This window comes from Neofelis nebulosa, chromosome 12 (assembly GCF_028018385.1).
Source record: "Neofelis nebulosa isolate mNeoNeb1 chromosome 12, mNeoNeb1.pri, whole genome shotgun sequence".
Taxonomy (NCBI): domain Eukaryota; kingdom Metazoa; phylum Chordata; class Mammalia; order Carnivora; family Felidae; genus Neofelis; species Neofelis nebulosa.
The window spans coordinates 74,310,817-74,335,132 of record NC_080793.1 but is presented as its reverse complement, the minus strand read 5'-3'; the positions used below and the strand labels follow the sequence as shown (position 1 = coordinate 74,335,132).

The window sequence follows — 24,316 nt, the reverse complement described above, 5'->3', positions numbered from 1 at the left end:
CAGCGGAATATAATTGTGTTCATATAATGGAACATTTTCTAATGTGTGAAGCAAAATCCAATTGTTAAAATGTGTTGCTGTCATTGGACGATATAGTGTTGCTCAGAATTATGACTGGTTTTCATAATGGCATCTAATAGGGTAGATTGAAAAATCGCCCAGAAGGGCTTGTCCTACATTTTTGTCACCGGGCATTAAGAGCCGGTGGAAGACTTGTTCGTAGAAAGTGCTTTCCGTAGCAGACAAAGTAATATAACTTTTGGCCGGCTGCTTTACAAAAGTTACTTCTTACCCGATGAAGTCTTAGCAACGTGTGTGCACTTGGAAAAACACGCGCGGGGTGGGCTCCGTGGGCTCCGTGCTCTGAGTGCCGCAGCCTTCATGCATGGCCACGGCCTGTTGGATGGCTCACACGCTTCCTCTTGCTCACCACCGTGGAAGTGCACGCTGTCCGCAGACACGCTTGTGTGGGAACAGGAAGGTGCATTTCTAGTGCGCGGTGGCTTCCTTGTGGCTTTTTTCCCCTCCTCTGGTTTGCTCGCTGGCTTTTGGTAGTTAGCAGGGTTGAGATGAAAGCGCTAGAAAGAAATCACTTTTGCTTCGGGATTACTGAATCCTTCATTTGCTCGGGTCAGCTCAGCCGTCAGAAGGCAAGGAGCTACCTCACGGGCTGTCTGCATGTCTCGCAGCCACTGAGCTTTGTGCCGTGGGCTAGGAGCACTGTCCCACCCTTCACTTCTCCCGATGTGTTGTGGCGTTGCTGTCCAGGAGAGCGGTCCCTCTGCCTGCCTACCAGTGGGCACGTGCTGATGTTAGCGTGCAGCGGGCATTTGTGCATGGGCGTGTATCATACATACGTGGATTCCTCTGCGACTTCTTACTTGGTTTGAACTAGGTTAGACCTCGGTAACCATGGGTACCTTTCATCGGATACATATCCCACGGAGGTGCTCACGTTCACAAACCGTGGACCTGAGTTAATATCCTGATTGCAAATGCTCTGCTGGACCACAAACAACAAAGGATGAGTTGTCTTTCTCCCCCTTTCGCTGTGACCACAAAACCACTGCCCGCTATATCCCCGTTTACCTATTTCTTCTCAGGATTTGCTTTTGTGACTGGATTGGGTGGAGTGGGAGGCAGAGTCAAGAGGCCTGTTTGCATTTCTTTAAGAAGCAGAGCTACGCTTTGCCCAGTCCATACCAGTGCGGGAGGCCGCTCTGCCTCGTGGCGGGGGAGGAGAAGGATGTGTAACCCACAGAGCTGTAGCCACGCTGAGGTCTTCCACCCCAAGGTAGAGGGGAGAGTTTGAACCATCCCTGAGGTACTATTAGACTTGAGGCCTTTGCAGGCATACACCCCCATATAGAATCACTGGTAGAGCTTATTCCCGAGGCCTTTTTGCAGGATCTGTGGGCTTATACATGGCCGTGGAAGGAGGTTGTGGGGGTGTTGGTGGAGCTCATTTGCAAATAGGTTGCTTTCCCATATGAGTTACCTTGTTTGTGTGAGCGGACCCAGCAGGAAGGGAGTGTGTAATTGTAGTGGTTCTGAGCAAGACTGGACTGGAATCACTTGGCCAAGGAAGTTGGACCCTGCAGAGGAAAGCCATGGGGAGCTACTCACAACTCCTTTTCTCTGCTTTAGCTGGGGAGACAGCGTCACGATCTCACCACTTACTGTTTATTTCCCCGAAACTTTTCACATTTTTTGGTTGAAATCCTTGACTTGTGTGTTATGAATGACGTGTGTCATAATTTTCTGAATCCTAATTCTGTGTATATCTTTTCTTTTGCTTACTTTGGACTTAATTGGCTCCTCTCTTTTCAGTTCCTTAAGGTGTGTGTCTATCTTTTCATGTGTGGGCCACAGACACGTTTCTTCCTGTCTAACCCAGGCCTCTCTGATGTTTTGTGTCTGAACATTGCCCACCTTGTCTCATCTTCTGGGCATTCTGCGAGCATCAGACTCCTCGCTTCTGTCCCGAGGCCAGATGGACCGTAATCTGGAGGGAGGGGAAGAGGCAGGTTATTAGAGGAAGATGAATTCTATTTCCTGTCTCTTCAGAGGCATGGAAAATCACTCTTGCATGGCTGCGAGCGTCACTCGGTGCCAGGACTGAAGGCTCTTAATCTGATCTTTTAACACCGGCTCTCTGTGCGACAGTCTCACTGCCAAAACGGCAGCTGTGGCATTAGAATTTATTTTAAAACGTTTTTATTTAAAAATTAAATGATTGTATTTAGAAAAAAAGAAAAACATTCCCTGAAGACTAATACATAAGCTACAGGACGGTAGCTGAAGGGATTTTTTGGAGTTTGACAGGAACAAGAGGTAAATTCACATACTTTGAGAAGCCTGTTTTTAATTTAGCTCCCACATGCTCATTAGTGTACCTGCTTAATATTTATTGCTTGTGGCTAGTGTACCCCATCTTCTAAAATTTGAAAACACACGTATAATACTGAATGGCAGTTATTTTTTTTTTTTAATTATTTTTTTTTTTTTCTTCAACGTTTTTTATTTATTTTTGGGACAGAGAGAGACAGAGCATGAACGGGGGAGGGGCAGAGAGAGAGGGAGACACAGAATCGGAAACAGGCTCCAGGCTCCAAACCATCAGCCCAGAGCCTGACGCGGGGCTCGAACTCACGGACCGCGAGATCGTGACCTGGCTGAAGTCGGACGCTTAACCGACTGCGCCACCCAGGCGCCCCTGAATGGCAGTTATTAAATACATTTAGTTTTAACTGCAAGACTTTTTTTTTATTTTTTTAAATTTTTTAATTTTTTATAATTTTTCTTTAATGTTTATTTATTTTTTTTTTATTTTTTTTTTAAAATTTTTTTTTAACGTTTATTTTTGAGACAGAGAGAGACAGAGCATGAACGGGGGAGGGGCAGAGAGAGAGGGAGACACAGAATCGGAAACAGGCTCCAGGCTCTGAGCTGTCAGCACAGAGCCCGACGTGGGGCTCGAACTCACGGACCGCGAGATCATGACCCGAGCCAAAGTCGGACGCTCAACCAATTGAGCCACCCAGGCGCCCCTATTTATTTTTGACAGAGAGCCAGAGCGTGAGCCGGGGAGGGGCAGAGAGAGAGGGAGACACAGAATCTGAAGCAGGCTCCAGGCTCTGAGCTGTCAGCACAGAGCCCGACTCAGGGCTTGAACTCACAGACCTTGAGATCATGACCTGAGCCGAAGTCGGATGCTCAACTGACTGAGCCACCCAGGCGCCCATGCAAGACCTTTTTTTTAGAAATGAGTTGCATAATTGTAGTTCAGAAGCACTTGAAACGTGTCTACATATCGCAGGAAACAATCACAGAAAAAAACATTTTCCTGTTAGATTTCACAAAAACATTTTTTAGAGTTACAGCCAATGTATATTTTAACGATGTGCTTGTTGCAATCATATACGACTACTTCCGAAGTCCCAGACATTAGACAAAGATATTGCCAACTTTTGTCATTAAAGTGAGTCACTATCACATAAAAGTTCTCAAAATTTTGTAAGAGCCTTAATACCAGAATTTAAGGAAAGCTTATGAGTGAGTCCTCACTTGTCTGAAGCTGTTTTTTTCTCCCACTTTCTTCTGGCTCTTAGGAATGGGTAGGACTGATCTCTGTTCTCCAGCCTACAAGTTTTTTCTTTAAAAGGCAGACCTCAGTGTAGTAAGTAGGAAGTTCTTCTTTCTCCCACTTTGGGTCTCATTTGCAGGGGAGGAGCTATAAATAATCAACTCCCCATTGGCAGTTCCATAAGCAGGAGATGCCAGAATGATGACAGTTGGATCTGGGTTGAGTCCTGGCCTCCCTGTTACAAATTGCAAGGCTTACTCTAACCAAGTAAAGCTGGGTGACCTTTAGCCAGTGGTTCGCCTCTCTAAGCCTCAGTTTCCTTATCTGTACATGAGGTTAATAATAGCCTGGGCGGCATGCCGTCACCGCGAGGATTACTTGGGATTACCCACGTTCAGCTTAGCACACCATAACCCCTCCTGCTGTTGGGCGGCAGTAGGGATCGGTGCAGCGGAGCAGCAAAGCTCTGAGTTTCCTTTTTGAGAAGACCTGGAACCAAGCCTCCCCCCCCCCCCGCCCCCCCCCCACCGTTTAGTCATTGCCTTTTGGAAGAATGAATTAGTTATCTTCCTCTCCAATGTCCTTCTTAGAGAGGAAAAGAAATGTAAATTAAAACCGAACCCAGGGCTGTCAACTAGCTAAAAATCTCAGTGAGGCATATTAGGTAGCCCCGAGGGTAATTCCCTTCTAGCTCCAAAAATTAATTTTCCAGTTTAGCAACACCCGAATCTTCTCAGCCAGCAAGCAAAGATCCAAACGGAGTTTAACCTGTAGACTCACCTCCAGAGGCGCAGTGGTCTTGGACGGGGTCTGTATTTCACCTGCGAAGCTATCTAGAAAAACAAACTTGTCAGTCCATTTGGGGACTGGCTATGGTCAAAATACCTGGTTGCTTAGCTGAAGTTAGTTTTGTTCTTATGAGTAGCTTATGGGCGGACTCTGTCTTCATCAGTGATTTCAGGAGCTATCTTGTAGACCTGTAGATCTTACGGGGCCTCAGCAACATTGAAAGATGCTAGTAAATTCGGACTCCCCTTCAGTGCCCGTTCTCTCAACCCCCGTTTCTTGTTTCTTGAGTTACTTAAGTGGGAGCAGGACTGCTTAGAAGGCTGGTGGAGGACCCCTGTGGACTCGTCCTCTCCAAGCTGAGGCGAGGTCATGGCGGGGCCCGGCTTTGGGGCCTGGGCTTACCAGCAACTGACTGTTTCTTCCCTTGTGCGTGAAAATTTTGATTTAGTAAATGAAATAAAGAATTTAAATCATTCTTTTGACCACATTTGACAAGAGTTCTCTGGTCATTGGAAATTTTAGGGTATAAAAGGGAAATTAAGAGTGAAATTTTTCAACCTTTTATTTTTATTCTTCTCTTTACCTAGGGAAAAGAGACCATTCCAAGTTGAATGCTTTCTGGTGCAAATTTAATTTTAACTCATAACTTGGTTTTTATTACCCTGTTAGCTTATCTAATGAGTAGAACCAAATAGTGTTTTCCTCTAGAATTCTGTAGATTTATTTGGTTGCTCATTGCGCTTAAATAGTAGAAAATAGTATACAATTACATAATAGTGATAATACATGTTGATTTAAATTCCAATTCCAAAAGGCAAGAATAGCCATGATGCATCGATTTCTATTTTGGACATGCCATAAATTTGGTCCTTTTGATTTAATGGAAAACATACCCCTTCTATAATATGAGATAGGAGTGTTTCTCAAATGCTGTCTTGTTGGTACCTGGGTTAATAGGGGACTGAATTACTCTGAACCACATTTTGCATGTATAGAATAATTGTAAAATGGAAGTTGAAAAATGTGATCAGTCACTTTCATATTGCGCCTCAGGGAGGAAATGAACAAAATACAGTGGTTACATGCACTGGTGGCAGTGTTCTCGCCTCATAATGGCACCAGGTTAACTCATCTTATTGCTTGTTAACTTTGTAAGGAATCAGTGGCTTGTGATAACATGGTTTGATGTAGGTGAGCTTGGCTGAAATCACCAGAGATCCCCTGATAAGTATGTGACACCCGTAAGACCATCTTCAGAGATCGTTCATTAAATGCCAGCAGCCTTCACAGGACATGTCTGCTTTCCAGTCAGGGCCGTTTTGTCAGTGCTGGTAACATGTTACGACAGTGCTGTGTATATAAGGAATGTCCAAAAATGACTAATCTGCCTAGATTGGGACTTTAATGGATTTTGTCTCACTTTCTGATTGCTCACATTGGACAGCCTTTCATTTAAAATCTGTTTTGTTTTTCCTTCCTCACAATACTGAATGAGGCATCAGGGATTATAGTGCTGTCCCGTGTTCCACGGTTTGACCAGCTGGCTCGTTCTGTGTGACCATGCATTTTGGTGACAGTTGGATGTCTGGTGAGATCCTTACGGTGGCATTATGGCCTGCTTTCCCTCAGCAAGTAAATGATTCCCAGGAGGGAGAACTTTTCTGCAGGTTTCCACGTCGGCCTCCTTTCAAAGGCAACAGTGCCAAGCTCTATATCTGTGTGTGTCTAAAAAAATTAAGGTGCATTTGAGAAACCTCATTTCTTTGACTTTCAGGTAGGTAGTGATTGGGTTGTTACTGGAGCTAAGCTTTATAATACTTTAAATAGAGCTTGTAATGTCTGATACAGTAGCCAAAGCCATACGTAGCTATTTAGATTTAAATTAAAATTAATCAAAGTTAAATAAGGTTACAAATTAAGTTTCCCGGTCACATTAGCCCTATTTCATGTGCTCAGTATCCGTCTGTATGTGGCTAGTGGCTACCATGTTATTAGCACAGATTTAGAATGTTTCCAACATTGCAGAAAGTTCTGGTGGAAAGTACGGACTGTAGAACTTGGACAGGTCCGTGAAGAATGCTCTGTCCTCATGTGGCTGAGAACGGAGAAGGTTAGGCTAAATGGTCAGTAGGAAAAAGCCTTGGGCAGCATTTCCCAAGCTTTAATCCCAGGTTCCACAGCCAAAATTGTTTGGAAAACCCTGCATGTATATTCACTCTCTTTGAGATTCGCAGCTCAGGGAAGATCTGCCATTCACCAGGCATTAGCCAAATTAAACAGGTGTTTCAAGTAACGCCTAATTTCTTGCGGGACTAACATTTCTTGGGCCACCATTGAGGAAAGGCTGATTGGAAGTTAAAGCTTACTTGTGCTAGTAAACTAGGTAGAGTTGCTGAAAAGGCCCAGTAGGATTTTAGCCTGACTTACTGGATACGGAGTGACCCTTTCACTCAGATTTGACCCCCTTTAGCCATACCTGGACTATTCTTTCTTGTCACCTAGGACATGACCAGAGGCGTGGTCAGAGGATAAGTGGCCTAGAGCCAGCGGCCTGGGGATGTTTAACCTGGAGTAGAGAAAGTGAGAACATCCATTATGTCATTTTCATGACTTTGAAGTGCACTCCAGGGGAGGAGAATGTAGAGGCAACATTGGGTCCCCTGGGAAGAAGTTCTGGAGGGAGAGATTTCTAATCAGTATTAGAGCCCATTATCCCCAAGTGGGAGAAGCTTGTGCGTGAGGTAGTGAGGTCCCTTCCAGAGGATATGATGAAGCAGAGACTGCTTGTTGGGTGTGACAGAGGAAACGCTTTTGGGTTGTGGTTGATACTGTGACGCCACCACCCGGATGCCCTCCGCCGGGGCAGCATTTGGAAATCTGTAGGCATTTGGGAAAGGGGGTCGGTTTGTTGTTACAGTGCCTGGGGCACTACAGCCTTCTGGGTCCATGATTTCTGAAGGCCTTTTCTAGTTCTGATTGAGTGGCTTTCTCTGTACATGTGGCTAATGAGTCTCATGAGCGGGAGGGGCATTTGGTCCAAGTTCTGGTTTCTTTTTCACCCTGGAGAATTGCTTTAGCCTTCTACCTGTTCTCCCTCCTGTCTGGTTCACCTCCCTGTCATCCAGCTTCATTACTGTTCTTTACTATCCCGGGTCCATCTTCCTAAAGAGCAGAACTGATAGCACTCAGCTGCTTTAAGATTTTTAACCAGAATAAAGTCCAAGTTTTTTGCATGTCAGGCAAAGCCCGGCAGCGTTTTGGGCTCCTCCCACCTTACAGATTTCCCTGGGGGTTCAGTAGGGTATGCCCGTGCTGTCCTCACGTGACTCTGGGTGCTGGCCTCGGCTTTTTCTGTGGATGCCTCTTCCACCTGAAAGTTTTGCACGTGTGTCTTGCCAGGCCCAAGAAGGCTTTCAAAATCCTACCTTACGTTTGTCTCTCCCAACTTTTCCCCTACCCTACTCTTCTCTTGCAGCCACACGTTCATTCTCTTCCTTGACAGAGAAACTCCTTTCTCCTTCAGGGACTTCGCCCATGCTCTTCTCTCTGCCTGGGGTTCTTTTCTCCTTGCTTCCCCCACAGAACTCCTGCACATCCTTCACGTCTCGGTTCCATAGGGAATCTTCCCTCAGCCCTAAGATCCCACGAGATATTTCCCCACTAAGTGATTGCATAGCATCCTGTAATTTTTCGTCGTGGAAATTACTCTCCGGTTGTAATTACCAAGCTCCATGTTACTCATTCACCAAGTGTCTTGTTCATGACTCTCGTCTTAGTGCCTGCCACAGTTGCCTGGTGCACAGTAGGTTCTTAATAAAGAATTGAATGAGTGAATAAGAAAGCAAAGCCTTTCCCAATGCTCCAGGAAGTGCGCTAGGCATTCCTTCTACCCTGCTCTCCTGTGTTGTATAAGATGCTCGATGTCCGGGAGTTCTCCGAGCGGTAGTGGGGCCATTATCTCAGTTGCTCACTTTTGCATCTCCACGTGTCAGGAATGTCAGTGGTTCATTGGAAGAATCCTACTTCGTTTTACACCTCTGCCTTTAATTCCCCACTACCCTTATTAGTAAGGGAGGTAAGGGAGGATGGGTGAGTATTAAAACAAAATTCTAAGTTGTAATGTAGAGGGTTTTTTTCTTGTTATTAGAAGGACTACATCTATCGCCATACCCTAAAGTATTGGCCTGGCGGGCATTGTCATTGTAGTGTCTTCCCAAAAACATACGTTAAATATCTATTGTACACATCTCGGTGGTTTGTTAAGGTCTGTTTCTCAGCAGGCTTTGTTGGACTTAGGACTTCTATTGTTTCAGTCTCTTTCTTGTTAAAAAAAGTTATCCTCAGTACTTTGCTGAACAAATGCAAAAAAAAAAAATTATGATGAAAGTTAAGTAGGCAGGTGATTAATGTATAGAATTTCATTTTCGTGGCCTTCCCCTCCCCCCATCCATGCTGGTGTTCCTTAAATTACGGTATTTAATTGATATGTAACTTACACATCATTTGTTCTAAGTGTACAATTCAATGGTTTTTAGTAAATTTAGAGTCGCACAGCCATATCACATTATACGTTTTGTTTTTTTAAGGATTTCTTTTCTAAAATTATAAATCACAGTATTGTAAAGAATAAATAATTGGGCATTTTTTTTCTCTTGCAAATCCCAGTTAGAGCCCCCTCCCCCCCTTGCCTTAGACTTTATCGATGTATTTGCCTTAGCATTTTATTTGGTGTGGTGCCTGTAGAAAGTTGCAGTGGGAGCCCCGCTATGAGTGAGCAGTTCGAGCAGTAAGAGGCCAGAGCGCTGATGCCTTCTGCAGGCCGGCCTGGGGCTGGAGGCACTGTCGTCACTTGTGGTGGCAGAAGGGAAGCAGGCAGTGGGAGAGGAAAGGAGATGGCGGGTGGGAGTGGGAGTAAGAGGGACGGAAGGGGAAGAGAAGGGGAGGAGATGGCACACAGAACGGGAAAGCCATCAGGATTCTAAGATGCGAACACTCGCTCTGTTTTCTTTTTCTTTTCTTTTTTTTTTTTTTTTTTTACGTTTATTTATTTTTGAGACAGAGACAGAGCATGAACGGGGGAGGGGCAGAGAGAGAGGGAGACACAGAATCGGAAGCAGGCTCCAGGCTCTGAGCCACCAGCCCAGAGCCCGACGCGGGGCTCGAACTCACGGACCGCGAGATCGTGACCTGAGCTGAAGTCGGCCGCTTAACCGACTGAGCCACCCAGGCGCCCCTCGCTCTGTTTTCTGAGTCAGTTTATTTGTTGAAATTTGGAAACAGAAAACAAAATGCCACCTCTGGGTCAGTTTCTGAGGGTATCTGGGGCTGCTTCCTCCAGTGTTCCTTTTTTTTCTTTTGTGATCGCTTGCCCCTTCTTTCCTGAGTTTTAATTTTCTCACCTTACCTGGTGTTATTACCATGTGGCTGAGTGAGCTGTGTCGAAGTGGAGGTGTTTCTGATGCTTTCAGAGCCATGGGGAGGAGGCACTCCTTGCCTTAGGGAGCTTCTGTTCAAAAGGTCCTTAAACAGCAGCTGATTCACAGTTGTAAGCAGAAATAGGGAAGTAAGATCCTGAACGACAGGTAAAGTTCAGATGTGGTATAAGCCCATGGCCACTGTCAGGAGAGAAAAGGAAGGAGCTGAATCATGACTTCCATTGTCATTTTAATGCTTTTTAGCAAGAGTTTCTATAGGAGCATCAGATGTCATTGTTACGGTTCACTGCTGTGTTTCTGGTTTTCTCTGTAAATGCACTTGATATTTTAATGCTGAGCCAGAAAGATATCCCTACTGCCTAAGGCATCTTTGCCCATCTTGGCAGTTGGAATCCAGTTTATGAAGCAAGAGTTGAACAGTCTTCATGGTAGAAAGGCCCCTAAATAGATGTATTTTCTGCATATCTTCCAGAACTGTTCTTTGAATGCTTAACAAAAAGCAGATGACATTTCACTAATGTGGAAGTAGTTCAGTAATATACAGAAATTGCGCAGAGTAAGCGCTTTAAAAGGCTTTTGTTGAGTGGATGGTTGCATGAGTGGAATGAATGATATGTGGTTGGTTGGATGTGTGTTCACGTGGTCCTTTGGTTTTCAGTTTCTTGGACGTTCGGAGCAGCCGTTATTGAATGTTGGAAAGTAAAAGGTGGAAAATCCCATAGTAGTTTCTGTCTGTATGCTCACTTTGAATATGAGAAAAATCCCAGAGTCGTCTTACATGTTGTCTTTTTCTCTGTTTTCCAAGTACTGCTTTTTTCCCCGACATTGACAACTGGATTGCTTTAAATCTAGACATGAGCTCTGTGCTGACTGGTTAATACACTGCTTAGTCTAGCTTCAAGGAAAAACTGCTGTTACTGGTCATTTTATTGAGTATGCCTCTCTGTTCCTTCCCGTGTCTTTATAAATCTTTAGGACTTTCACTGTCTTCAAAGAAAGAAGGAAATCAATTATTTCACTTTGGCAGATATTTTATTCAACAGTAAGAGTGGGTGGAGATATCTAGAAAGACTTTGGGATTGTAACTTAAGCCCTTGTTTTGAAACTCTTACAATTAAAAAAAAAAATCAAAGGTACATAGTTTAATGTTCAGAGTTTAGTAAAATCTTAAAATGCAGTGATCTTTTGACAATTTTCTTTCCATTAGATTATAGGCATAAAGTATACATCTCCGTTAGGAAATCAAGGGTGAAAACACTACATGTGGATAACGAAGGCAGTTTCCTTTCCCACACCCTCCCCTTAACCCTACACAGCTGGGAGGTGGAAATATTGGTCACCCTAGTTAATCTCAGTATCTGCATCTTTGAGAGTTTTGGAATGTAGTACCAGGTAGCCCAAGGGAAATTTCATATATAATTGATGGCTTGCCTCTTTGTATGTATTATGACAATAGGTTAGCTAAGCTTCCTGTGCATTTCAGCTACATTTCTCACCTGGGGTCCCACAGGACCAGATTCTCCCTAGCCATGCAGAGGAGTGCCTGTTTCGTAGCACAGTCTTTTTTGGCTCTTCATTCACTAAACCTAGTTGAAAATAGTCCAGAGGAGACCTGTTCGAGTGTGTAGATACTAGAGTGTTGCAGTGCATTTGGTGGAGAATAGTATTTATATTTGGGGGTACTTGTGCAAGCACTCGCGAATGTCCAGATGCAAGCGAGCGCCTCGTGCAGGGACTCCTGTTCTACTTAATTTTTCTTAATATTACAAAACTTACCAATACCCTGGTCCTGCTCCTTCTCTTTAGAACTGAACCATGGCTAGACGGAGTGATTTTCCTCTACTTTCCGTCCTGTTTTCCAAAAGAAAAATAACACACTTGTAGGTTTTAGTTTTTCCGTTGCAGGTGAAAGCAACCCCTGAAGTCCTTAAACTTGACTGCTAGTCAAAGCTGTACATTTTTAATCTCTTTTATAAATATGCAGCCCTTCACGGCAGGAATTAAAACGTGAACACTTTTCACATTTCCAGAAGATAAACGTTTAATTCTAAGTGGCCTTCTAGTCCTTACTGTTAACAAATACCAGGAGAAATTTTAAAAATAAATACTGCTAGGAAATATTTTCAGACTTTTTATGTAGAGGGCAGAGAAAAGGGGGCACAAAGAAAGCAGGTGGGACGGGGTGTGTTTTGTTTGTCAGCGCCAGTGGGAGACGTTGGGTCACAGTGCCCCTCTGACGTCAGAGGGAAGTCGAAGCTGCTTCTATCCGTAGTAGGGGTGCAGTCAGATGCCCTGTTCCTGCGGTTCCTGCTCCGCAGTAGAGACCCAACTTGCCCTAGACGTCCAGTCAGCCGCCCCCACGGGGCTTCTATGTGAAGTATGGAGACCCCTAAAGCCTGTTTTGCATGTAATTGAAGTTAGAGGACGCGTTAGGAAAAGCTGTTCTTGACTGACTAGAAAGCAAATAATTGTATTCTGTTTCTGATCTTCATTTATAGCACCAGCAACAAGTGGTGCAGGCTGTGGAACGGGCCAAGCAGGTGACCATGGCCGAACTGAACGCCATCATTGGGGTACGTGGCCTTTCCATTTTAGCTCTGATCTTAGTGTGTGTCATCAGCTCGCTTGCTCTCTCTTTTTAAATTTTGTGCCATCAAAAGGGCAAAAGGCAATAGAGGACCACAAAGTGGAATTAAGCACTTTGCCTTCTGTCTCGTGAAATTGGATGGCTGCCTCAGAAACTTTGGATCACATTCTCACCAGTTCCAGTGGACATGTTCGCAGAAATTCTCCCCAAGGAGCCTGGGTAGTTCTTTTTTCATAATATTTCTTACCTTTGCAATCAGTTCCTGTTGCTGGGCTAGGCCTGAAAAAAAGATGGAGATTGCCCTGATGTTAAAATGACCTGATTGATTTCTTTGATCTTTCCACAAATATAGACTAATACCATTTTAGGTGAAATAAATTGTACGTTTTTTGTTTTTTTTTTTTAATCTCCCTGCTCCTCTTCCTCCCCTGTGATGAGTGGTTCTTAAGGGCTAGTGGCCATTTGTGGTAGGAATAGTAGGTGAAAGGTGCACCTTTAGGCAGAATCCGTGGCCCCGTTAGAAAACCCTTCCTGGCGAATGTAGCATTAATGTTGCATAGAAATCCTACTGGAATTCATGAGTTTGGACAGTCACTCCGACTCCACTTAGATTTTTGTTCTCTCGGATTAAGGTAACAAATAATAAATAAGGTGCTACAGCATAAGGGATAATAATGGTGAAACTCTTAGCTGAAAAGCGCACGGTATCCATCTCTATTTATGCAGCTGGTACAAGCCTTTCTTTAGATTATTCTAATGAAGACAATACAACTATACTTTCCTCTCTCTGCCCCCTCCCAAATACTTCTTTTGTGTATAGGTTATACACAAAAGTCTTTTCTCTTTTTTTTCCCCTCAGTGTATCAAACACACTTTGAAATGCTAATTATTCCATTTACTTTCATTAAAATTCAAATTGCTGAGTGAAGATGCGGATAAGGGTCGCCTGATAATCAATCTGGAGTGAAGATATTGCTTCAATTATGCCTCTGTCTTTTAACAAGGAAATCAGAACTCTGGGCTCACTGGCGATGGTGGTGGAACACTAGTCCGATTGGAGCTTGTTTTTTAATGGCCTATTTTGAGCTCTTACCGTGTGTCCCTCTGACCACAAGAAAATACGGGTAGTAAATTGGAAGACAGTAAATGGGAAGGGGTAATAACCTTTAGTTCCTCGGAAGTGCCCTCTCGGAAAGAAGGCTGAATCAGAACAAGCCATGTAGATTTGTTTGGAGCACATTTTCTAGCTCTGGGGATGGGGAAGAGATGAATACATTTTACAATTTTTATTTCCTAAATCTCCAGAAAATAGCAGTATGTCACATTTTTTAAAAAGTTGAAAAAGCGTTAAAGTTAGGTACATATGTATATTCCAGTTGTGTTTGCTTGAAGCCTGCGTGGGCTTCCCATTGGGATGTGTTTTGGTCACCAGACCTCCTAAGGTCACCAGGGATAGAGAGCTTGCCCTTCTCACGCACTCCACCACTGTCTGCTGTTGAAGGAGAGAATGCTTTACGGGAGGACTCCGAGCTGGGGCCGTGCTGGGTCACTTCTGGCTTAGTGTTCATTGTCCCTGTGAACTACTACAAGGCAAGTAGCCATCTTACCTTACTTAGGACTGGTTGGCAGCAGCTGTTTCTGGCTGTTTTGTTTCTTTTTCCGGTCTTATTAGTTGCCGTCTGTACGGTGGAGAGATTAATCTAAATCGAAAACCCATTGTTTTATGTTGAATGTTGCTTAAAAATGTGAGGGAAGATCTGAAAGTCAGAACAGGTTCCTTTCCCTTCAGTGCAAAATCAAGTATAGTTTTAATACTGTTTCGTATCTATTTCATTTTACATACTTTGTTTTGAATGGGATGGCAGAGTGCCTTTTCTCAGGGAAAGGATGATTTATTAGACGGTAGTCAAGTTACTGACAGACATATTGTATATATATGGGTCCAATTAGTAAAATACAGCAAATTTAATTTTGTGACCTAAAAACTTACTTGAAGAGCTAACTCAGTAGAGGGGCAGGCTGTCAAAGCAGCACGAGCGGTTTGTGAATCTGGGGGGTGGGGAGGATTCCAGATTATTTGTGTTTGAGCAGGAAGTGGAGTCACAGTCACATAATCTGACTGTTCTGAAAAATAGATTGCAGAAATAGAAAAACAAACCCAAGCAGTTTTAGGGAGCCACAACCCAAGTGAGAAGGAAGAGCCCCATGACAAACTGACTTGATACATTCCTGCTGCTACTGTTCTCTGAGGTGTGTGGTCTTTGTCTGTTTCAGCCCTGCCGGTGCCTTCAGTCCAGTAGTTTTCAGTTTTGTAACATTGTGGAATTCTCAGTGCACCTGCCCTTCTCATGGCTTGTGTTGTTAGGTGGTGCTGTTTTGACTTGCTACCCAAAGTGATGAGGGGGGTCAGTCTTAAGATTTTTGTACTTGGTTTTGGGAATGTAGTCGGCAATGGTTTTCTCCCCTGAGGGAATGAAAATTTTCCTCTCAAGAGGCAAAGACCCATCTAAAGCCCCTGCAGACAGACCTTCATTTGTTTATCACTACGTATGTATCTGTTTTATATGTATGCACACCATCCAGACAAGCGCAAATGTTCCCAGATTTAATGAAATCTGATGAAGCACCTTTTTAACTCTGCAATATTATTCTACCTTCATTGGTAAATGAGCCAAACCAGTGATCCATGCAGTTTAAATGCAAAATGCTGAAGTGAGCCTGAAACCTGGAGAGGCGGCTTGTTCTCTTGACAATAAGCTAGTTGTGTTTAATGGAATGAAACACAGTTATAATGATTTCTTTCACAGGTCATGTTCAGTTTAAAACTGTTGATAGATTGAAATAAGTTAAATATCATTTATCTTTTATTTATAAGGAAAAAACCCAGGAAAATTCCTGTGTTGTATTTTACAGTCAATATTTTGTGTTTTGTTTTGAGTTGGTCATATCTCACATTTCCCTGAAGCTTTCCCGGAGTTCCCCTAAATGGGCTGAGGGAATGTTATGTATCTAGTTTGATCTTGTCATGTGTCCTACTAGCCACTGTGTTTTTAAATTAGAATCTCTGCGAGATCACACTGTTGGAACAGCACACAAATTGTAGTTTTAAATCAGTAATATGATCTAATTAGAAATGATGTTTTCATTTCCTGTATTATTAAATTGAGTCATCTGACTGTCTTAAAATGCTTTTTAAATCCATTACACTATATAATCAGCACATGCTGTGTGAATGTGGTTATGCTTCATAAAGGAGACTGGCTTGGAACCTCAGAAGAATTTCACTAAAGAAGCTACCATTAGGGGAAAAAAAAGTTTTGTTAGTATGAACATTGGAGAAGAAAATATTTGGCTTGTAAAAATAGAAAGTGGGGTTCCTTTGGATTTCCCTCCACCCTTTTTTTAACCTAACTCTTTGAGGGGAAAAAAAAGATAGAAATATGCATTTAAAAAAAAAAAAAAAACCCACCCTCTTAAAAAAATTCCTTAAGAACAGGTATGCCATGGTGTTTGTAGGAAAATGCAGTTTAGCACAAGAAATGCTGAACCTCAATTTTTAGCAGTGACATTTTAATGATAGGAAGTCTGCAAAATTATTTGCCATCAATTGTGAAGGCAATAACAAGCCTTGGTGGTTTTTCACACTCTCTGTGTTAAGTGCTTTCAGAATGACAGCGTAAACTGTGTTAGAGAACTCCAAGGAAGTAAAACTGATTAAAATGTTCATGCTTGAATGGTGCTGATGGAATAGTTCATTTGGACTTTCTCTACCTCCTGCAGCTCAAGCTGAAATATTAAAATTCAGTGGATTTAAATCTCTCTCCTCTCAGCTCAGGAAAAAAACATTACATTTTAATAGGTTTTAAACCCATAATTCATTGGTTTGGAGCAGGCACTATTAAATCTATTTAAATATTACTTGTATTACTAAGGAAATGATTTAAATGACTTTGCCTTTACCATCCTATGTGTTTGAGTTAGTTTAAAAAAAGGAAGACAATACCTTCAAGGGTTTTTTCTTCCTCTTAGCATTTTGTTTTATTGTCCTTGTCATATGATTGGCCCTTAAATTACACACACACACACACACACACACACACACACACACACACACACATATTCCAGATTGGCATTTTGGCAGAGGGTCTTACAGTATGACAGTTTTAAAATGTATGTCCCTCTTTTTCCATTGTAGATTTCAAAACTGCCATTTTAAGTTTCAGAGGCATTTAGACATGCTGTTGTGGTAATTTTTCTTGTGCTTTTTTTTTTTTTTAATGTTTATTTGTTTTTGAGCGAGGGAGATAGAAATGAGCGAGGGAGGGGCAGAGAGAGAGAGAGAGAGAGAGAGGGAAGGAGGGAGGGAGACACAGAATCGGAAGCAGGCTCCAGGCTCTGAGCTGTCAGCATAGAGCCCGATGCAGGGCTCGAACTCCAGAATGGCCAGATCATGACCTGAGCCGAAGTCAGATGCTTAACCAACTGAACCACCCAGGTGCCCCCTCTTGTTGTCTTTTTAAGCTAACTGGGCATTAGGCAAAAAACTGAATGATATAAATATGCGGGTATTTATAAAAACGTGTGTGCGTTTGTTCCTGCCCATTATATCACAGCCTCCAGTAACACAAATTTGAAGTAAAATTAAAGAGACTTCACTTTCTTAACAAACGCAAAACTGTATTAAGTATCAGAAGCCATGCTTTCATCCTCCCTCTGTTTTTGCCCAGTAAAGGGCTTTCTAGAGGCACTGCCAATTGTGCAGGAATCGTGCTGTTGTCCTCTTTTGGACACAGATAGCCAGTCCCGCAGTGCCGAAGCCGTGGTGTCCCTCCAGGGTTACCACGTTCCCCTGGTCAGCCTTCCCTTCTGGCGTTTTCATTGCCATTGCCATTGCAACCACAGGCTTCCCAGGGTTTGACAGAGCCTCCTCTCAGACACTGCAGACCTCTTGCATTTCCCAGTGCTCTTTGTGGGGAATCCACTCTTCACTTACGCCTGTGCAGGGTGAGAGGGTGAGGTATTGATACCTACCCCCATGGGGTAGTCCTGGGCCCACAGGCAAACAGCCCGTGAAATGACCCCCCTCCTGCCCCATTGGTGGGCAGTTTTGAGGTGCCAGGACGGGGTTTCAGCTAGCCGCCCATGGTAGAATACAGCTACTCAAGAATACAGCTTTAGTTATGAGTTTGTTTTCTTCCCTGATTCACTTGCCCTAGGTCCCTCTCCTGTTCTGGGATCATTTCTCAAAATTACTTGCAGCCAGAGCCCTGTCTGTCCACCTTCCTGGATGAACAAGGATACTCACTTCATAGGCCCACACTCTTCCAGGGGCTTTCTGGTATAGGTAGGCACATGTTCTCAGGTGCCAGAGTCCTGCTTTGTTTTCTGACATGAGTTCTGTGCATAAAACATTTTCCTTAACACCTCGGCTTTTACGTTGTTTTTTAAATAAATACTTTCCCATAAGTTTATAGGTGAGCTTCCCTTTCTCTTTCTTCTAGCTGATTGCTGCTGATACTTTCTAAACGTACATAATAGGGAATAAAGTTAAAAACAAGCTATAAAATAGATTCGTGTTTCATCAGAGGTTGTCTTTCCCTCTTTGTTACAGTCTTTACCAAAGAGTGTGCCTGGGGTTTAAAGACTTTATAAAATATGCTGACTGCACGATGGACACAACTTGCTGGGGCCTGGGGGGAAGAAGTTGGTTTTCTGCACTTGTAGGGCTTTGCTCACCTGCTCTCACAAGTGTGATAAACCCATGATTGCACATCAGCCGAAGCAGTTTTATAAGTCTACACATTCTGTATCTTAGGGTGGTTTGCCTGCCCCTCGCCTTTTGTTTTGTTTTGTTTTGTTTTGTTTTGTTTTGTTTTGTTTTAACTGATTCATTTACTGTGGATCAGGGGGCTACCTTATTGAGCAATGCAGTCATAATCTAATCTTTGTGCTACAATTTGATGAGGATCTAAGAGGCAGTAATTTCCCTTCTCTCATAGCAAAGACTCTCATATATTTAAGTAATTTTTTTTAGCTCTGTCTCCACTTCAGAACTCCCTGAGAAACCTGGATAAAGAACAAGATTTCTAATTTGTATTTATGGTGTATACTTTGTACATTTCTGTTACTGGGAGACATTTCTGGAAGCTAGTTGGTTTTTCTTTCAGCCTCTTTCTTTCTTTCTTTCTTTCTTTCTTTCTTTCTTTCTTTCTTTCTTTCTTTCTTCCTTCCTTCCTTCCTTCCTTCCTTCCTTCCTTCCTTCCTTCCTTCCTCCTTTCCTTTCCTTTCCTTTCCTTTCCTTTCCTTTCCTCTCCTCTCCTCTCCTCTCCTCTCCTCTCCTCTCCTCTCCTCTCCTCTCCTCTCCTTTCTCCTTTTTTTCCCTTTTTCTCGTTGTTGGCAACCAGAAGGGCTACCACTCTTTTTCTTTCTGTTGAGGAAGGAGCCCCTCTCTTCCATCCTTCCTGTTAATATATGTTTCCACCGCTCAAGGCAGAGCTCAGCAAAAGTGGGACAAGAGTTGCAGAATGTGTCTGAGTGGGTGCATGTGACTTAGCTTAAGGCCTGTGGGCTTGGTGCTTCCACTACTGAGGAGAAAGTGGAGCTTCCCAGATCCGGGAGGCCGCGTTTCATTCACACCCAGCACACCCGAGCGCAGCAGGCTGAGCCTGTGCAGAGGTCCAGGGTGTGGGTGGAAGTGTTACACAGAAGAGCAGGTTTCACTGGAGGCGGCTTACAAGCTTACATTTGGGTTTCCCTGTTTATTGGCCAGCAGTTTGTTTTGTTTTGCTGTTTTGCATCCCTTTTTCTGATTCTCTTACTGACGTCTTTCCGTCTTTCCGGTAGCAACCCTACAAGCAGCGTCGTCAACTCCTGTGTAGCCAGAACTTGTGCCTTCAGAGCTGGGGGGAGAGGAGGCAGGCTCCCCCCAAACAGGCACCTCAAGGGCTTAAGGACTTAGACTTCAAAGGACTATTGCTCTGGGTCCTCCTCAGAGCTCCCTAGGAACTCCGTTTCGGAACCTTCTACCTGAGAATGCCTTTGTGAACTTAAGCGTTCTTCTAAAGGTTAGAACCTTTTATTGAATGGTGAGAATAATTTAATGATTACATCTGCTCCCCCATTCATTCAGCGAACAGCTGAGTACCTTCACCACATCGTATCAAAGGAGCACATTTTATGTTCTCTTTGAATGATAGTGTTAAACGTTTTCTGAAGTGTATTTTGAAATGGTCCTCAAATTACATTTGAATCAATCACCCTTATTAAGAAGGTTTTGGTAGTTGTAAGCTTTCTGGTTTTACATTTTACTACACAGAATCAACTTTTAATTTACACATTTTAATTTTAATGACACTTGAGTTTCCAAGGACAACAGAATAAAGAGAAACACAGGAGAAAACATAATAAAAATGAGGCTGCGTACATCTGTAAGTTTATATTTTTTATGTTTGGAATTAGGAATCTAGCAATCCACATTCATTATTGATAAATCTTTTCACTAATTTACATACACTTCTGTGGGTTCGGACAGCCGAATACAGTCATGGAACTACCACCACTATTGAAATAGAGAATATTTCCCTACTGCCCTGCTGCCCAGATTCCCTTGTTCTGTACGGATAGCCAGTTCTTTTCCGTACCCCAGCCCTTGGCACGTGCCCATGATATTTTTTCCCCCAAAGCGAAACCTTTTGAGAAGGTCCTATCAATGGAATTATGTAGGTACATCATGTGGTCTTCTCCATTTTCGTCTTCATGTAGCATAACACGTTGGAGGTTGGTCCATGTGCTTGCCGTGTCCATAGTTCCCTTCGCATGGCCCAACGATACTCTAGTGTACTGGTGGACTAGTTTGCTTAGCCATTTACTCCTTGAAGGACAGTTCAGTTAGCTGTGGTTTTTGGTGACTGTGAACAAGGTCCCAATTAGTAATAACATACTGACTTTTTAAAGTTTTTGTAAGTGAATAGAAGCTTTCCTCTCTTCTGGGTAATCCCTAGAAGCGGGATTGTGGAGTTACACGGTTCGTGTATTTTTAAAGTAACTGGACTAGGGCTTTCCAGAGTGACCGTTGCAGTCTTGCAGTCCCACGAGTACATTATGTGAGAGAACTTTTGCTCTGCCTCTTGAGCAGCACGAGGAACTGTAGGCTTCGGAGCCTGTTAGCCATTTCCGAAAAGTGATGGTGGCCTCATGTTTTCATGCATCTCCGTAACCGCCACTGCTGTTTGAGGGCCTGGGTGCTCACTTGCCATCTCTGTATCTTCCTTGAGGAGTTTCTGCTCATACCTTGCCGCACTTTTTCCTTGAGTCTGGGTTTTTATTAGTAGTAAGCTGTGAGAGTGTTTAAAAAAGTTCTCTGGATATACGTCCTTTATATATTTTGCAAATATTTTCTCCCAATCTGCAATCATCCTTTCATCTTTTTTAACAGTATCTTTTGAAGAGTGGAAATTTTTAACACTGGTGAAGTCTGGTTTATGATTTTTTTTTTTTTTCATGACTCTTAACTTTTGGTGTTGTCTCTCAGTAATCTTTGTCTCACCCAAGACCACAAAAATGTTGTAGGTTATCTTCTAGAAGTTACATGTTTAGGCCTATGATCCAGTTTGAGTTAATTTTGTTTATGGTATGAGATATAGATCGAGTTTGTTTGTTTCTTTCTTTCTGATGGACATTTGATTCAGTTGTTCTAGTACATTTTTTAAAATAACTCTTTTCTCCATCAAATTGCCATTGCACCATTATAGAAGATCTACTGACTATATGCGCATGGGTCCACTTCTAGACTCTATTTTGTTCCGTTAAACTGTCTGTTCTTTTACCAATGACATACTATCTTGATGTCTGTAGCTTTCATTATTGATATTCGCCATTCCATTTTGTGCCTGTTCTTTGCTGTTCTTGTTTGCCCTCTTTCCAGTACCCCTCAGAACTCAGGTCTTTATTATCTGTGTCCTCGAGACTGGCCGAGGGAAGAATGGAAAGAATCGAAGCTCAGTAAAAAACCTCTCCTGTCAAAAATGGTGTCTATTCTACCTCCAGACTGTCCTGTCAAGGATGACCGCGCTCGCTGCCCTCCCCTGGTCCCAAGTATCCCTCTCCTAGACTCCTGCAGCTTCCTGCTAGTAGGGCTTCTCGTTTGCATATCTGTCTGTCTATACTTCATTCTTCCTGCAGTAGCCGGAGTGATCTTTGGAAATACAGCTTGGATCCTGTGCTGCCCCCTGCTTAAAACGTGTCTGGGAGGGCTGCTGGTTGTCTTAGAACGAAGTCTAAGTGTCTTCCCGTGGCCTACAAAGCTCTGTGTGAGCTGACTCTTCGCCCACCTCTGTGACTTCACATAGCGCTCATTCTCTTCATTTGACTGTCTTCCACCCGCATTTCCATGTTGGCCTTGTCTGTCCCTGGGTCACCCCAGCTGCTTCGTGACTGAGGGTTTGCGCATCAGCTCTTTTACCCCCTAGAAGGCCTGCCCTCCACGTCCTGACATGGTCGTCCTCGTGCGCCTTAAAGTCCTAGCTCAGACATCTCCTGCAAAAGGCCTTGCCTGGCCAGCAGGCTGTACTAGCTCTTTTACCCAGTTCATCTTCTGGCCCGTTAGCCGGTTCTATTTTTGTCACGGCGTTTACTGTTTATTTGTTCATGAGTGCATCACTCTCCCTTCACTAGCAAGTGAGATCTTGTTCACTTTTCCTGCCGTGTTGCCTAGAACAAATGTAGCTCATCGTGTTCAATAAATATTTGCACAGTAAGTACTCAGTAACTATTTGTTCACTAAACACACAGCAGTTTATTATGTTTAATAAATATCTGGTTAATAAATATTTGTTAAGTGAACAAATACTCCATTTTGAGCAGTTTTTGTGTTTTGACCCCTATCTCTCCGACTGGTAGAAAATACACAATCCTGAGTGTCACTCGTAATTTGCTCTTAGGAATTTCATTTAACAGTTTTCTCACCTGTAGGCTGCATGGCTGGAGCAGATAGCCACTAAAACACTATCTGGTTTTCTAATGTATGGTTTCTAAGCTTATTTTTTGGTAACTGGATTTTTTATTTTAAAACTAGAAGGCCTTTTGAGTCATAGTTATTTCTCTAGATTTACATCCCTAGGCTTATATTCTTTTCCCCAGACAGATAAGTAAAAAATAGCAAGTGTTTCTTATTTGTCTTGGGTTAACACTGTGTTAAGGATTCACATGGATTATTTTGTTTAATCTTCACATCAACCCCATGCGGAAGATAGTATTACCCTGTCAGCTTTACCAAAAGTGAAACCAAGGCTCTGAAGGGATAAGTCATTTTCTGCAGGCCGCACAGGAGAGGAAGTGGTGGGACTGGGCTCCAAACTTAGACCAACTTCAGAGCTCACACATCTGACCTTGTCCCTTATTTGTTCCCTCAGCTCTGTGTTCTTCTTTCTTTTACACTAGGATCAATGGTCTCTTTATCCCAGGATCCACTATAGGGTTGTCCAGTGTTCAGTGCCCGGAGCTCAGCGAGGGAAATGGAAATGGGGTGTGCCTGATGCACATGCTAATTGGTTAGTCTAAGTTGTCCGAAGTGTATGAGTTGCACAGATTATTTGGCTACTCCTGACTCATCCGGTGTTTCTCCCTGTCTGTTTGTAACGTACTCTGACACGTAAGAATCAAAGTTGTTATAAACACCACTACCAAATCAGGTATTTTAAACCCGGTCCTTGGATCTTCTTGGATATGGGCTGTCCATTAGCTCCCTGAAATTTTGACACAGTTCTGGGTGGGTGGATGGGATATGTGTACATTCTCTAGAGGAGAAGTTTTGGACTTATTTTCCCAGAAGGTCCCATGACACAAAAAATGTATGAGCCTATGTTTTAATGGGAGTGGAGCCATGCAGAATCCTAATGTGAAATAGTAAAATACCTGGCAGAATGCATGCAGCTACAAAGCAGTTGTCTGTAGCAGGAGACATAAAAGGAGACATTGCTAGACAATTGTTCAGAAGCCTGGAGAGCAGGAGCTAGCTTCTACTGGATTTGTTTCTCATATTGCCCAGGGGGTGGGGGAATTTTTTTGAACTGTTGATGGTTTAAAAAAACAAGCAAAAAGGGGCACCTGGGTGTCTCAGTCACTTGAGCGTCCGCCTCTCGATTTGGTTCAGGTCACGATCTCACAGTTCGTGGGATTGGCCCTGTGACGGGCTCCACACTGAGCACGGCGCCTAGTTGGGATTCTCTCTTTCTCTCTCTCTCTCTCTCCGCCCCCCACCCCGCCTTCTTTTCTCCCCCTCCCCCGCTCATGGTTTTTTTTTTTTCCTCTCACTCAAATTTAAAGACAAAAACAAAACAACAACAGAAAACAAAGCTACATTTTGTTGATATCATCACAGATATGGAAAATAAGTTAGCCACGTTAACATTTTAGCTTTAACAGACAGTTAATGATAGTGACGGCCTGGAATATTGTTTATATTAAGAGGCATTAACTGGAGCTAGCAGCTCCCTTCGTATAGTCCTATTAAAAAAAATACAGGCAAGTAAATATTCCTTCAGAATACTGTATTTGTTTCCTGTTCATAGAAGCACCCTTTCAAGTTCTGGGGACACAGTGACGATTAAAAATTGGTCCCTGCCTCTTTGGTGCTCATGATTTCATGGGAGGGGTATATCCAAAGATGGATAAATCATGTTAATCTTGGGTAATGAACCAAGCATCGGGGTAGCAGTTACCCAGTGAAAGCAGATGTGTGAGGCTAAGTGAACTATAGGCAGCCGTGGGTGAGTGAAGAAGGAAGGGGATACTGGCAGAGGAGGGCCAGGCAGAGGGACGTAAGAATCTATAGGGATGGCCAGTATATTTGGGGGAGTCCTATTTTTGAAATTTTTTTATTGTCTTAGGATAAACCGTGTACTTTTTTTTCTGCTTCCATTC

The 24,316-nt window shown here is 43.2% G+C and overlaps 1 protein-coding gene across 13 annotated transcripts in view; it reads left to right on the top strand.

Moving 5' to 3' along the window:
• Positions 1–24,316, top strand: part of LOC131492032 (transducin-like enhancer protein 4) — a 142,800-nt gene that overhangs the window by 35,018 nt on the left and 83,466 nt on the right. For 8 of the 13 annotated variants that reach the window (XM_058695633.1, XM_058695629.1, XM_058695634.1 and 5 more), the window contains one exon: positions 12,309–12,383. The exons of the other annotated variants lie outside the window; for them this stretch is intronic. In XM_058695633.1, the coding sequence (XP_058551616.1) occupies positions 12,309–12,383 (75 nt within the window). The remainder of the gene's footprint in view (positions 1–12,308; positions 12,384–24,316) is intronic. 13 annotated transcript variants of the gene reach the window in all.